This window comes from Protopterus annectens, chromosome 15.part0 (genome assembly GCF_019279795.1).
Source record: "Protopterus annectens isolate FY-2018-M chromosome 15.part0, PAN1.0, whole genome shotgun sequence".
Taxonomy (NCBI): Eukaryota; Metazoa; Chordata; order Ceratodontiformes; family Protopteridae; genus Protopterus; species Protopterus annectens.
In genome coordinates this window covers 363,466,168-363,482,098 of record NC_056749.1, presented here as the reverse complement: position 1 = coordinate 363,482,098, position 15,931 = coordinate 363,466,168, and the positions used below count along the sequence as shown (strand labels likewise).

Genomic DNA, 15,931 nt, shown 5'->3' with positions numbered 1-15,931 from the left:
TTAACTCTGCTCCTTCTTCATCAACGCTTTCTTCTTAATCTAGTAATCTGTTACTGTTAACATGGATGTCTATCATATGGTCAAAATGCCATATGATCAAATTTCAAATCATTGAATACCCAGAACATCAAATGAGCTTGTCCTCTGAAAACTTGTATTTCTTGTGATCAGGTGTTTGCCCTTTCCGCAGTGAGGAGCAATCTTGGAGTTATATAGAGGGGATGTGGGTGTATGGAGGCCCCCCCACACACAAAATCACTGCTGTTTGTGTTGCTGGCTTTCAGAGAACAAACAGTTTTGATGATCTAGGGTTCAATGTTTTGACATTTGATCATATGGCATTATGACTACATGGTATAGACCCAGTTATGGCAGTTGCAACAGTTATGTAATGAAGAACATAGTACAGTTGTGTACATTAACATACCATAACATTAGATGTTTGAATAGATCACTGTTGCAGTATTATCACTCTCCTACTTACAATCTGTTTTCTTTCCTTCCTATTCTTTCCAGGCTGGGATGTGGTTCCTTACTTTACCTTTGCCCTTCTCGCATATTTTTTTCTTTACCTGATTTGACTAAACTACTTCAAAGCTTAAGGCTTCTGCCTACCTTTTGGTCAAGAAAGTTCTGATTTTTGGCATGCCCATACATCTCTCTTATATTAGGATGTAATCCCACCCTTAGAACAGATGTACAGTGTGCAAGGAAGACACTTAATGCTGGTTTTCCATTATCCTTGGCAGGACACATCCTGTATAGTTAAGGCTACTGCAACAGTGATGTGGTCACATATCTACAGTTATGGTAGGTTAACGTACACAACTGTACTTCCTCATGGTACCTGTAAGAGAGCACCTCAGACTTGACAATTTTTAACTGGTAAACAAACTGAAGAAAACAATGTAGTTCAGCATCATTGTACCTAGGTTCCTTTATTCATTGTTTGTTTTTGTGTATGAATTGGATTATTTGTGCAATTTGTGTTAGCATCTATTTTTGCTGATTTTCCTTCTTGAAATCCCCTTCACATACAAAATGGAATGAGAAACAAGAGAAAACTGCAAAAGGGGATAATGCAAAACCATTGGATATCAAATGGGGAACATAGAAAGTGGGATGCCACCACCCTGTTTCCTTGATGGTACAACCTCATGAGTTTTGATCTGAAATTCAAAATGAGAAGTGACACACTCCACCAGAGAAGGTGTGCTGTGTTGTGTTTTGGTATTTTTAATTTATTCTTTATTTTCACATTTTTCTATTTCATCGTTTTCAAATGCAACCATGAAAAGATGCAAAAAATTCACTATTCAGTTTCTCTGACATCACTACTCAGAACTGTATCTAAACATTTAATTATGTATGCTATTGGTATTAATATAGGGGTTTGTGAGTGTGTTGCTGATCCTAACCAATTTATTCTGTGTCTGAGACATGGATGCTAAGAAATTCACACCTTGGACAAAACTCAAGAGATGAATCTTGGCATCCATGTCGAGAACACACAATAGGTTAGGATCGGCAACCTGATCATAATTCTTTGTAGTGCAAGGAACTTTGTGCTATATGTACTTACAGCTCTCAACCTCTTAGCATAAAAAAATCTGGACAAAGCCAAAAATGGGGACAAATTTTCAATATTGCTCTTATAAACCCAGAAAATTGCTAGAATAAAAGGCATTTTGTTACCATGCATTTTCTGAAGTGTATGCAGTCTGAAACTCAAATGCCTGTCATTATTTAGTGAATTTAGTCCTCACGGATTTGCCACAAATGTCCAGAAAATCACAGATTTTATGAGGAGCAGAGCAAAAATTTGAGGCAAAAATCTGGGCATTCTGTGAAAATCTGGACAGTTGAGAGGTATGCATGCACTGCTAGTTACAATAAAAAAGGAAAAGAAATGCCAAGTGTTTTGCCAGCTTTCAAAGTCATTAAGCACTTGTCAAGTGCTGTCTGAATGGCAGTGGTAACAGTCAGTTTCATTTGCACTCACCTTTCATGCCTTTCAGCTGTCCAGATTTTCACAGAATGGCCTGATTTTTTGCCTCATATTTTGGTCTGTTCCTCATAAACTCTGTGGTTTTCGGGTAAAGTATTGATGCACTTAAGTTTCAGATTTTACCTGCATTTTCTGCAGGATGCAAACACGCATCCTGTTACTCTGGGACACATTATTGGTACAGACAGCTGGTAGAAACCAATCTTTTATTCTGCTGATGTCATTTGTCAGTACTGGCAGATTTTGCTGCATAACGCTAGAGCCAACCTTAACTTCAGTAGGGAGTGCTTAACATTTGTTAAGATTGGGTCTCGCACCACTCTAGGCCTTAACTAATTTGTCTTTTGCTGAATATTGGAGTGTAATCACTGTGCTCCTTGCACCAAGCTAAAACTGAACTGCAGTATACTATAGTGTAGTGTCATAATCAGAAGAGAAATGAAGCAATTTAAAATATTAATTTTAAGAGCTTACTACAATTTTCAAAGTTTTTGGTAGCATCTAAGAAAAAGAAGGAATGCATATCTGCATTTCAACTTCTACACTTTATGTAAAAAAGTAAAATACTGATCATATTATTACTTTTTCTGAAGTTTTAAGTTCATGCTAGTTCATGGCTTATGAAGGAATTTTAATCCATGATTTTTATATATTAGGAGATGGAGAACTGGTCTGGGACTACTCGCACAGTGATACCTTCCGACAACCATCCAACAGGGAAGCAGTAAGTGTTATTTATGAAACTCACATAAATGGTCATGCAGAGACAAATTGTGCTTGCCATATATTTTTAAGCAAAGATAGGACTAAAAGTAGCTCAATTTATTAAGTACCTGTCAGGAGATCCTCTTAGAATATTTACGTAAATATTATGCATTAAAGAGGTTATACTTTTAAATAATGCACACTGTTTTAAAGATCAATTAGAAAATGCTAACCTTGCATGACTGTTAAGAAGAATGTTACTATATAGTCACATTATCATGACAGGTAATACACGTCATGATATTGCACACATACTTAACAGATAATGTTCCATAATCTTAGCCCAAGTTCAGTTGTCCCGTGCAGCATTGGAACTATGGTACATGATCTTACTTAGCAGTATTGAATGGCTTACGGCAAAGCATGTGTAACAAGGACTTCTGAAACTGTAGACCAGTGATCTCAAACATCTGGCCCACAGACTCATTGCAGTACACAAACATGTAATGCACACCCCTTGCAAGATAATCTTGATGATGTCCATGAGTGGTCTGTTTATTGCAAGCACCTTAGTTGCAGCAACTGCTGTGCTTCAGCTAATGACAGCTTTGATTTCTGATCTCTCATTGGTTCAGCTGAAGTGCATTGTTAGAGGCACAGCTAACATTTATGCTCCAGTGTCCAAGATGCAGAAGTGAAATACAATAAGATCTGAGTGCTTGTTTTTTCCATGATTGCATTAATATAAACTTAAATGTATTGTAAAGTTGAGGAAAATGATGTCTGGTCAGTAAGCAAGCAGAAAGGAGACTGTATATGGTGAAAGCAGGATGTTAAGTTGTCTATCTCGCCTTCATTCTTGCTGGATGGGTTCGGAGCCGACCTCGGCTCCGACTCGGCCACTCTAAAAGCTCGAGAGTTGGTTCCACCGGCTCGAGGCTCCCCTTATATCCCACAATGCTAGGCGAGAGTTACCTCAGATCTCGTTTGCCGCTACAGCTTCGAGGTTGGTTGTTTCTACCGGTTCCTGGTGAGTACTATTTTCTTGTGAAAATTAGACTTTAAAAACCCCTTTAATTTAATTTTTGTCTTAGTTAGTGTAGGTTAGAAAACTTTTATTCCCTACCCAAAAAAATTTCCGTTTCTTTCCCCAAGAACCTTTGGTTCTTCCCTTGGGCCTACAGGCCTTTCCTTCCCTAGTGGAGTGTGTGTGTTTATAGTAGTTTATTGTAGTTTAAATTACTAGTATTACTATTTTTTATTGTATTAATTGGACAGGGTATAACTAGTGTGTGCGTGTTTTGTGTACTCCTGTTCTGACACAATGTCTAAAGAAGCAAAGGTCTCCGGATTCAAGAAGTGTGATGCGTGCTGTCAGAAAATGTCTCTGACAGACGCTCACACTTCTTGTGTCTATTGTCTGGGGCCTTTGCACCTGCAGGACTCCTGTGCTGTGTGCCATGGCTTCAGCCCCAGGGTCCTGCAGGAAAGAAAAAATAAATTAATTCTTAGAGGCTTACTGAAGCCAGAGGATTCCCTGTCTGTTTCAACAGGGAAGCCCTCTAAGGCATCTAGGTCTTCGGCTCCGGTATCTGAGCCGAGACCTCAGGTTTCTCAACCTTTGCCTTTATCTGCTCCGGCTGGAGCCGATAAGTCTCAGTCCACAGTTTCTGTGGCTCCCTTGGCTCCGGCCGGAGCCGAGGTTATAGAAGTTCCCGTGTCGGCTCCGACCAGACCTTCGGAGCCGACAACTAGGAAGAGGTCCAGGTCACCATCTCTTGGCTCCGTTCATTTGGCTCCAGGATCTCCCCTGCTGTCTGAACGGAGCCAAAGGTCTCACTCCTCTAGGTCATCGAGGCTGTCGGATCATGACCTTCAGAGGGTAGTGAGTCGACTACTTAAGTCTGAGGCACTGGCCCAGATGCTTCAGAGCCCGACTCATCAGTCGATGCCTGCCCCGGTCCATCAACATTTTCCTCCTTCGACTCTCTTGAGTTCGAGCCGGGTCGTGTCGGAACCGAGACTGTGATTACGCCGGAGCCGATACAATTGTCTTCGGCTCCGTCGTCTGCTCCGCTTTCTTCTTTGGAAGAATCTCGGCGCCGGACTTCCCTCGTCAGCTCCGAGGGGGTGAGTGGCATCGACCCTTGTCCGACCCCCTCTCCTCTCGGGGCTTCGGCGCTGGTGAGTTCGGCTCCGACATCGGCCTCGAGCCATCACTGTCGGTGCCGAGGGGGTTCTTAGCTCCTCGGAGGGGGGACCTCTGGCTCTGGCGGACACGGGTGCATACGAGCTCATGCGGAGTGTGTTAGAGCCTGGCTCTACTCCACAGTCGGCTCCGCCCCTCCCTCTATGGTGCCTCAGGGTAAGTCGACTCACTCCCTCATCCCGGACCGCAGAGAGCCAGCTCCTCAGGAGCCCCTGTGGGATTTCATCCTCTTCCGAGGCCTCTCCTGATTTGGCAGAAGAGCCCCTCGGAAGAGGAAGTGTAAGAGGAAACACATTGACTCACCTGAGTCCATCACGCCAGACACAGATTTGGATGATTCTGAGGGTTCCCCGTTCCCCTTCTGAAGATGTCTCATTTGCAGACATTCTGGAGATCCTGAAACAGAGGGGAAATTGGCCAGCCCTCAACCCTTCGGAGGACGAATCTGTGTATCTTGAGGCGTTTGGCTCGTCCTTCCACCTCCTGGGTGTCCCCCTTGACCCCCTCATGCAGGTGGTTGCTAAGAAGGCATGGACGGCTCCTGATTCAGTGGACCCCACTCCCAGGAGACCTTCTAAATTCATAACAGCTCCAGCAGACAAGCAATTTCTAACAAAAGGAGTTTCTGTGGATGCTATGGTGGTAGCTGCTGCCACAAAGAAGGAATTAGCTGATCCTTCAGTACCTGTCCATCCACCTAACAAGGAATCTAGGTCCATGGATAGGTACGGGAAGCGGATGTTCTCCTCAGCGACATTTACCATGCGTTTGCTGAACTACCTGTGCCATTTTACTCGTCTTCAAAGGGACTTGATCAAGGAAGCGAGTGAAATGTTAAAGGATCCTACAGCTGCGGGTTTCCAAGACAAGATGAGCACGCAGCTGGCTACCCTTAATTCCATATCCAACTCCTCCATGCGCCTCCTTTCTTACGTGGCTGATGGAGCGAGCAGAGCCGCAGGGACAGGGGTGGCCTTACGTAGGCACGCCTGGATGCGGCTATGCAATTTTGGACCCTTTCAAGACGTCTTTCACGAACTCCCCTTTTGATGGATCATCTCTCTTTGGTCCTCAAGTGAAAGAAACCCTGACTAGGTGCGAGACTGATGGCAAGACCCTTTCTGCCGTCGGAGTCCATTTTCGACTCCTTCCAGGCCTTACCCCAAAGGCCAGAAGGGTGGAAAGATGTGGTTCCATAAACAATCTCAAGGGACTTCGCCTGATGCACAGAGTCGTTCCTACCAAAGGCAGAGGTGGGAATAACAATGGTAGACGCCGCCCTAGGGGCAGGGGGTCCGCAGAACCAGGGCAATCGGGAAGCCTTCCTGACAAGCCCTTTCAGCATCCCTGAGGTGTTGCCCGACTGCCCATCTTCGGAGGCAGTCGGGAAGATTGTCACTGTACCCAGAAGCCTGGCTATCCCTGACTCAAGACAAATGGGTACAGTCCATCATTTCGAAGGCTATTCTATCCCCTTTCTTCGCTTTCCAAATCAGTCAAAAAATCCCTTCCAGATGTTCCACCGCTCAAAGGGATCTAGCAGCTTTGGAAATTTCAAAACTGCTTGCAAAAGAGCAATTCAGCCAGTGCCAGCAGACCAACAAGGATCCGGAATCTACTCAAGGTTCTTTTAGTTCCAAAGAAAACAGGGGACTGGAGACCGATATTGGATCTCAGTGTCTTGAACAAATCAGTCAAGAAAACAAGATTTCGATGGTCACGCTGCAATCCATCCTTCCCTTTGGGCAAAGGAAACTGGATGTGCTCTATAGACCTTCGGGATGCGTACTATCACATAAAATGAACAGGCGCTCCAGAAGATTCCTCCGCTTCAGGCTGGGAACCAGTCATTTTCAGTTCAGGGCCCTGCCCTTTGGTCTCACCACTGCCCCGGTGTTTACCAAATGCATGGCAGTGGTAGCTTCTCACCTGAGACGACAAGGATTCCAGGTGTTTCCATATTTGGACGACTGGCTCCTCACAGCTCCCACCAAGCATCTCCTTCTGATGGCCAGAGATTATACTTTTCGCGTTTGTCAAAAACTGGGTATTTCAATAAATTGCGAAAAGTCTGTTTTGTCGCCTTGTCGTACTATTACCTACATAGGCGCAAACCTAGATACGATAAACATGTCTGCAAGGCTAACACATCAAAGGATGTCAGACATTCACAAATTGGTATCACTCCTTCTCAACAACAACAGAATCAAAGCCAGGTTAGTTCTAAAGGTGTTGGGAATTATGGCAGCGGCCATACCTCTCCTTCCATTAGCCAGATACCACATGCGGATCCTTCAGTGGATGCTTTTTACTCAATGGTCATACCAGGAACTACCAATGTCTCACACCATTGTGATCACGCAAGCGTGCAAAAAGCATCTCATGTGGTGGATGTCTTCCCCCCAGCTCCTGTCGGGAAGACCCTTTGTTCCACCTCCTCCGGTTGCTACACTGACAACGGATGCCTCCCTGATCGGTGGGGGCATTATCAGGGCAGGACAGTCCAGGGCACATGGCAACCAAACAAATGCCACTTGCACATAAATGTTCTGGAGATGAGAGCAGTGCTTTTAGCGTTGCAAGCCCTTCAAGACTCTCTTCCCTTGGGAACAATTGCAATCCAGACAGACAATATGTCTGTAGTGTGGTACATCAACAAACAAGGCGGAACCAGATCATATCCCCTGTGTCGAGAAGCACTCAGACTGTGGCAATGGGCGATTTCTTCTCAGCGTTTTCTGATAGCAACGCACATCCCCGGGAAGTCCAATCATATTGCGGACAAGTTGAGCAGAGCTATTCTCATGCCTCAAGAGTGGTCTCTGAAAGACTCTGTAGTGAGAGAAATTTTTCTCAAGTGGGGTCAGCCTTGCTGCGATCTTTTTGCTACTCCCCAAAACAGCAAGTGCAGAGAATATTTCACTCTCTTCCCTTTACCAGGCCAACCCAGCAGAGACGCTCTAGTCCAAGTTTGGCCCCGGGGACTTCTGTATGCATTTCCTCCTTTCCCACTGATCTCTCAAGTAATACAGAAAGCTATCGCTCAGAAGGCCTCGTTGATCCTCATTGCTCCTTACTGGCCTCGACAAGTGTGGTTCCCCTTTCTACATCGTTTTCTCTTGGAGCGACCGTGGAATCTGGACCTAGTTCCAGATCTTTTGATCCATCAGTCGGGTCAGTTTCATCGCTCCCTCCCCTCTCTGAACCTCACTGCTTGGTTCCTCCAGTTCCAACCTTAGCCAGGCTTCCTCAATTATCTCATTCGGTTAGAGATATATTGATAGCTTCCCATAAATCTTCCACTTGAAAGATTTATTTGAGTAAGTGGAAACGCTTCTCATATTGGGCACAAGGAAAGGACATAGATCCTTTCACCACTTCCATCCAACTAGTCCTTGATTTTCTAGCTGAACTCTTCCATGTAGGTTCATCTCCCTCTACACTTAAAGTTCAATTGGCAGCTATTTCTAATTTTCATGTGGGTATTTCTGAATCTGCCCTAATGTCCCACAAACTCTGCAAAGCCTTTTTGAAAGGAGTTTTTCTTCTCAGACCTCCTATAAGAAATCCTCCTTCTCCTTGGGACCTAAATTTAGTTCTTGCTTCTTTGATTCTTCCCCCTTTCGAACCTGCAGCTTCCTGTTCCTTAAAATTGTTATCATGGAAAACTCTTTTTCTGGTAGCTATTACATCAGCTAGAAGAGTTTCAGAGCTTCAAGCACTCAGTTGTCGTCCTCCTTATCTTTTGTTTCATAAGGACAGAGTATCTTTACGGACTAACCCGTCCTTTTTGCCTAAGGTGGTCTCGACATCAAATCTAAACCAAAGCATTGACCTCCCTGTCTTTTTTCCAGAGTATTCCAATAGGTCTGAACAAAAATTACACTGCCTGGATGTTCATCGTCAATTGAGGTACTAGGATAGAACAAAACAATTCAGAAAATCTGATCAGCTGTTTGTCTCCTATGCGGAAAGCAGAAAGGGAGTTTCAGTTTCAAAGGTATCATTATCCAGATGGCTAACATCTTTGATTTCCCTGGTATATGAAATTAGACAACAAAAATTGCCCAATAAACCTAAAGCCCATTCCACCAGAGCTTTGGCTACTTCTTTAGCCTTCCAAGACAGACTGCCTATTGACACCATTTGTGCAGCGGCTACTTGGGCTACTCCTCACACTTTTATTTCTCATTATAAGTTGGATTTAGCTTCTAGGCATAGAGCTAATTTTGGTTCCACTGTTCTCAGGAGTCTGTTCCGTTAGGCCACCCGGGACAAGGTGCTAGGGACGCGGTCCCATCCAGCAAGAATGAAGGCGAGATAGACAACTTAACATATAGAAGTTATGTTCTTACCATAACGTTCCATGTTAGTTGTCTTCTTCTCGCCTTCTTCTTGCGTCCCACCCTCCTTCCCCCTGGCCTGGACAGACCTAGAGGAGTTGTGATCGTGACCTCTCTTTCTACCACCTCTTTCTTAGGCATATGCTGTTCTGCATACTTCCTGGATCAGGATGTAGGTCACCCTTCTTCCTTCCTGTTGTTAGAGGTGGACTCTGTTTCTATAGTTATTCTGTTACTATTATAAGCTGGGGTTAGCTTACAAACGAGATCTGAGGTAACTCTCGCCTAGCATTGTGGGATATAAGGGGAGCCTCGAGCCGGTGGAACCAACTCTCGAGCTTTTAGAGTGGCCGAGTCGGAGCCGAGGTCGGCTCCGAACCCATCCAGCAAGAAGAAGGCGAGAAGAAGACAACTAACATGGAACGTTATGGTAAGAACATAACTTCTATTTCTTGTAAATATCAGATTAATTCACTAATGCACAATGAACATGACTGGTGTATAATTAATTACATATTAAATAAGCAAAACCAGCAATGTACTGTAGACTTTGAATGGATTTGCGTTCACAGTATTGGTGTATATATTGAATAGTAAACGAATCGGCAAAACATTTGCATTTTCCTTGGGAAATGCAAGCAAAATGTAAACATACAGACACACCAAGTGTTATTTGAGGAGGGAGATTAGCATGTTTAACACTCCCATGCTGCTCCCCTGAAACTGCAAACTTGCCACCCCTTGAGGTGTAAATTTTCACTTTGCTCCATTTTTCACCTATGTGTATGGCAGATTGTACTCCTGTCAGATGTGAAAGGTTGTACTTAGGCCCATGATTTGAATTTGATACCTGTACTCCTAGAATCTTGTTTCATTTAGGGCAAATCATGGTGATTTGGACATTGTCAAGGCTTGGTTAACTGCATGCTGCAGTACTGTCTTAAATCAACAAAACAGTAAAAAAATAGAATCGGACGTTGTCATTTTCATTCATTCCTCAACTACTGGATTTGAATCTGATCCTTGGATTCAACTCAGTCACTTCAAGTTCATAGAACAGTGAAATTCTCAACCCCCTTCCTTTACCCATAATGCCCTCATCACTTTACATACCTCAGATTTCATTTGCTGCCATAGCGTTCAGACAAGTTTGCTGGAAACTGGAGTGAGCCTTAATATTTTTCATGAGTTAGTTTAATTTCTATATAATTCAAACAATTGCATATATTTTCACTCCTTTTCGTCCCTTTAATTATCTTAGAAAGTTACTGCTAAATTTCTTTCTCCCTTTTTAGATATCCTGTAGAGTACTTTTTAGTTCTTCCCTTTTACTTGCCATCGTTGGTAATTCCTTTCCCTTTCCTATCTGTTAAAAAAAATAAATAAATAAATGTTTTTGCTAACTTAACTCTTCTACTTGTTTTTTTCTGTTAACTATGTCTGACGGACCTTCAGCTTTTAAAAAATGCATGGCCTATGGCCGCAAAATACCTGACTCAGATGCGCACTTAAAGTGCATCTGTTGTTTAAGGCCCACTCATCTGGACGCTGTGATATCTGTAAAGGATTTAATTCCTGTTCCTTAAACGATAGGAAGAAAAAACTTATTCTAAGGGGAATTGCTGCCCTCTGAACCTGCATCTACAACCTCCGGGAGTCAAACCTCCAAAAGAGTTGACAAAGGAGATTCTCACACTAAAGAATCATGTAAGAGATCTCTGGATCTGACAATCTGCTACTTCATCTCCATTATCAGAGCCTTCTCTTAAACTAGCCAAAAAGTTGAATCCAACAGCTTCCGATCTGAAATCTATATCTGATAAATCTCCATGGATCCATTCACCTCGGCTTTTGCTGGATCAGATTTCCTCTCAGCCCCCATTCCCCTTTTTGGCACAATGTTCTTGGCACCAGTCAAGACACTCATCCTGGCCTCATCCATTCAATTTTTCAAGAACCTTACAGAAGTTGATGTGGACAGGATAATGAAGTTCCTCAGGATGCAGGTGCAAATGGGAGTTCTTCCAGCTCCAACCTCATTGGGTCTGGAGACCCTTGTCAGAACTACTGGTCCACTATTGACTATACTTCTCCAATCTGACCTTTAATTTTGGTGCCATTGGATCTGAAATTCCTGGAGTAATCTGCCTCGGATCAGAAGATGTTGGCATCTTTCGACTCCAGTGGTGTCTCCGAGTTGTCTGGCACTGAGTACTTTGGAGCTGGATGATTCTCAGAACTGTAATCTCAGCGCTGGCTCCAGGGTGTTGGACTTGACTCAGAAGGTATCAGAGCCTTCTCTTCCCCTTGGAGCTTCAGTGCTGGACAGCTCGGTTCCTTCTTCGTTGATTAGTTTGTCTTCAGGGAGAAGGGAACTGACAGTCAATAAGCCTGCCTTATCAGATCCATCTCTTTTTCTCCAAGGAATTCTGCCTTCGAAGAGGTAGTGGAGAGAGCCTTTTCTGTTCCCAGAGTTCAGACTTGTCTTCCTTCTACAGCTCCAACTAACCAGTCCCATTTTGATTCTGCATCCAGAGCCTTAGTCATCTATTCCACTGGGACAGCTTACCTGAACCAGTCTCCAGACCACCCAGCATGGTATAGTAATCTCTTCTGATACCTCTCTGGAGCATCCCACCAAAAAATCCCTAGGAAGAGGGAGTGCAAAAGGAGGCAGTTATGCTATCCATAAGAGTTTGTCACAGTGGACACTGACTTTGATGAAGGGGAAGGGTCCCCAGATTACCACCCAATGAAACATTATAGAACTCCTGAAACAAAGGGGTGGTTGGTCCCCCAGTAACCCTTCCCAAGTGAGGTTGGTTTTCCTGGAGGCCTTTGGCACTGTCTCATCTACCTCCTGGTTGACTCAGCCCACCAGTGATTTCACTGATTTGGTCTCTTGATGGGCCTGGAAGGAGCCTGTCATGATTGAGCCCCTATCCCTAATATACTAGATAGGATCCTTGCACCACCTAAGGATATAATATATTGGAGTAAAAGCGTACCTGTTGATGCCATGGTTGTAGTGTCAGCCACTAAGAAGGAACTTGCAGAACAAAGTTTCTGTCCACTACCATAAAAGGGAATCTAGGGCACTGGACAAATTGGGGAAGCGTCTGTGCTTCAGCAACCTTCATTCTTAGGTCACTGAATTATTTGGCACATTGTACGAGACTTCAGAGGGATTTGATTAAAGAACTTTCCAAATCCCTCCTGGGAACACAGGTAGAGAGCACCATTTCCTCAGTTGGCTACCCTTCAGTCTATTTCAAACTTGGCTATGAGACTTACCCACGTGGCTGAAGGTACCTCACAGGTGGCGGATTCAGGAATTTCCATCAGAAGACATGCCTAGATGTGCTTGTGACTTTGTGGAACCCTTCAAATCTTTAGTCAATGCTTCCTTTGACAGAAATTCCTTATTTGGCCCCAGAGTAAAAGGCACACACTCTAGGTGTGATGAGAGAAGGAAAACCCCTATCTGCTCTGGGCGTACATTTTTTGACCACTCAATGGACCTTTCCTAGGAATTAATGAGGCAGACAGAAAATGTTGTTCAAAAAATCCCAGGGTCCCTTCCAAGATCTATGTGGAGACGGTTACTCCAGGGGCAGAAGATGAACACCTAATGGAAGACTCTTTCTCCACAGCAGAGGTGGTCCACATAACCAGGGATCTATGGATACTTTCTCTGACAGATCCGATCAGTTCTCCTGAAAGGAGGCCTGACTGTCCATCTCTGGAGGCAGTCAGGGGTCAATTGTCCCTGTACCAGACAGCCTGACTAGAAATCACAAAAGATTCCTCAGCATGGAAGATAATATCCAGAGGTTATATAATACCATATTCCTATCCACCCCTGTCAGTAGCAAACAAAATCCCTGATGATCCACCCAATCAGTGGAAAGCAGCAGCACTAGAAATAAACAAGCTGCTAGAAAGAGTCATCCAAGAGGTACCCCCAGACCAGAAAGAGTCTGGAACTTATTCAAGATTCTTTTTAGTGCCAAAGAAGAAAGGGGACTGGAGGCCAATCTTCGATCTCAGCAAACTAAATTGATCAGTTCAATATACAAAGTTCCAGATGGTCATGGTTCAGTCTATTCTGCCTTTTCTGCACAAGGAAGACTGGATTTGCTTGATAGATCTTCAGGATGTGTACTATCACATAAAAATGAAGAGTCCCCAAGAAATATCTATGCTTCTGGCTGAGAGCCAGTCATCAATTCAGAGAACTACACTTTGGTCTCCTCATAACCCCCAGGGTGTTTACCAAGTGTATGGTAGTAGTTGCAGCTTACCTGAGACTGATGGGATTCTGAGTGTTTCCATATCTGGACAACTAGCTCTTAACCACTCCTATCAGGCATCATCTAATTCAAGGTCAGGACTACTTACTCCAGTTATGCTGTTGTCTGGGTATTTCTGTCAGTTGCAATAAATCTCAACCCAAACTAACTCAGATATTGGAATTCATCAGTGCTTTGTTCATTATGATCACTCAGATAGGTTCTCTCCCTCTGTTCCGAGTTCAAACAGTTCATTTCCAGGTCAGAAAGATCTTTCAAAGTCCTTCTCTTTCAGCTCATCTGATACTCCAAGGATTGGGTCCATGTCAGCAGCAATCACTCTTGTACTGCTGGCAAGGTACCACATGAGAATCCTTCAATGGACATTCGCAACTCAGTGGTCTATTCTTCAATAACCATTATCCAGTCAAGTCAAAATAACAGGCTTGCAAAAATTACCTTCTATGTTAGATCCATTCCAACAAAATACAAGAACGCCGTCCCTTTGTTCTCCCTCGACTCAAGGCCACAGTGACCATGGACACCTCACAGATCGGGTGAGGGGGCACTTGTTGGGAAGGAGTGGTCCAAGGCACATGGTCCCCCAAAGAGGCCAACATGCATATCAATGTCCTGGAAGTGAGAGCTGTCCTAGTCTTGCAGACCTTCCAAGATGCTCTCCCAACAGGGACTGTTGCGATTCAGATGGACAATATGTCAGTAGTCTGATACATCAACAAACAAGGGGAACCAGATCTCTTACCCTCTTTGTCGAGAAGCTATGAGAGTATGGCAATGGGCAATCTCATCCAATCGCTTTTTGATAGCAACATACATCCTGGGGAAGTCCAAAGTAATTGCAGACAAGTTAAGCAGATTTATTCTAATGCCTCACAAGTGGTCTCTCAACATGAATGTGACAGAGAGGATTTTCCAGTGATGGGGCCAGACATGCTGAACTCTGTTTGCATCTCCCCTCAATAACAAGTACAGCAGGTTCTTTGCCCTGATCCTCCCAGTGGGGAATCCCCAAGAGACACTCTACTTCTTGCTTGGCCCTCCTGTCTCTTTTGTGCTTACCCCATGATACCCCTCATTCCCAAGTTTCTCCACAAAGCATCTGGATTAAAGAGCACAGTTCTCATTGCACCTTACTGGCCTCGTCAGATCTTGTTTCCCTTCCGTTGGCTTCATCTTCTACACCTACCCTGGATTCTGGATCCAACTCCAGTACTGTCTTAACAGATGGACATGACTCATCCAGACATTTCGGACCTCAAGTTGACCTCATTGTTTCTGCAGTCCCTATAATTGCTAGACAATTCAGGCTGTCCTCCTCTGTCCATCATAGTCTGTTATCCCACAAAGCTTCCACTAGAAAGGTTTACAAAAGTAAATGGAAAATATTTGTTTTTTGGGCAAATAAAAATAATTTTGATCCCTTTTCAGCTCTGCTTTCTAAGGTTCGTGATTTTTTTGCTACAATTTTCAGTGAAGAGACTACCTCCTCAACTGCCAGAGTACTATTAGCAGGCATTCCTAATTGTCATGTAGGAGTAAATAATTCAACATTAGCATCTTCCAGGCTTTGCATAGACTTTCTTAGAAGAAAATATCTACTTAGATCTCCATTAAAGGATCCTACTCCTCCTTGGGATTTAAATATTGTTTTTACAGGCCTTAACCCAACCCTCCCCCCTTTGAACTACCAGCGAATTGTGATTTAAAATTTTTGACCTGGAAAACGGTCTCCTACCAGAAGGTTGTCAGAACTTCAGGCTCTGTCGTCTAAACCTTCTTCTTTGATTTTTCACAAGGATAGTGCATCTTTATGGACCTGTCCTTCCTTTCTACTAGCTGGTGCCAGAATCCAATATTAATCAGGTTATCACCTTCCAGTCTTCATTCAAAATTTCTGCAGTAAAGGAGAATATATGTTACACCTGTTGGATGTCAACAGTCAGTTACCTTTTTTATCTTCACAGAACCAACAATTTGAGGAAATCTGAACAATTGTTTGCTTCTTTTTCTGAATCAAAAGTAGGCAAATAAGTTTCTAAAGTAACTTAAGCCAAATGGTTGACTGGTATTACCTTTGTATATGAAAATGTGGGTTTGCCATTACCAAAACCACCAAAAGCCAATTCCACCAGTTCTGTGGCCACTTCTTCAGCCTTTTTGTCTAAAACTTCCTACGATGATATTTGTGCAGCTACAACTTGGGCTAACCCTCATACCTTTATTGTTCATTACAAATTGGATCTGGTCTATAGGGATGAGCTGTCTTTGACTCAGCTGTGCTCATGAATATCCTTCCTTAGAGTCCTACTGAGATTTACGTGGACTGTCAACATTGGGTTTTTGAAAAAAGGGA

The 15,931-nt window shown here is 43.6% G+C and overlaps 1 protein-coding gene across 1 annotated transcript in view; it reads left to right on the top strand.

The window, feature by feature from the left end:
* The window catches only part of CHRDL1 (chordin like 1), a gene marked incomplete in the record, with an annotated part of 1,250,701 nt that overhangs the window by 250,142 nt on the left and 984,628 nt on the right, over positions 1–15,931 (top strand). The window contains 1 exon segment of the mRNA XM_044057267.1: positions 2,665–2,732. Coding sequence (XP_043913202.1) covers positions 2,665–2,732 — 68 coding nt within the window.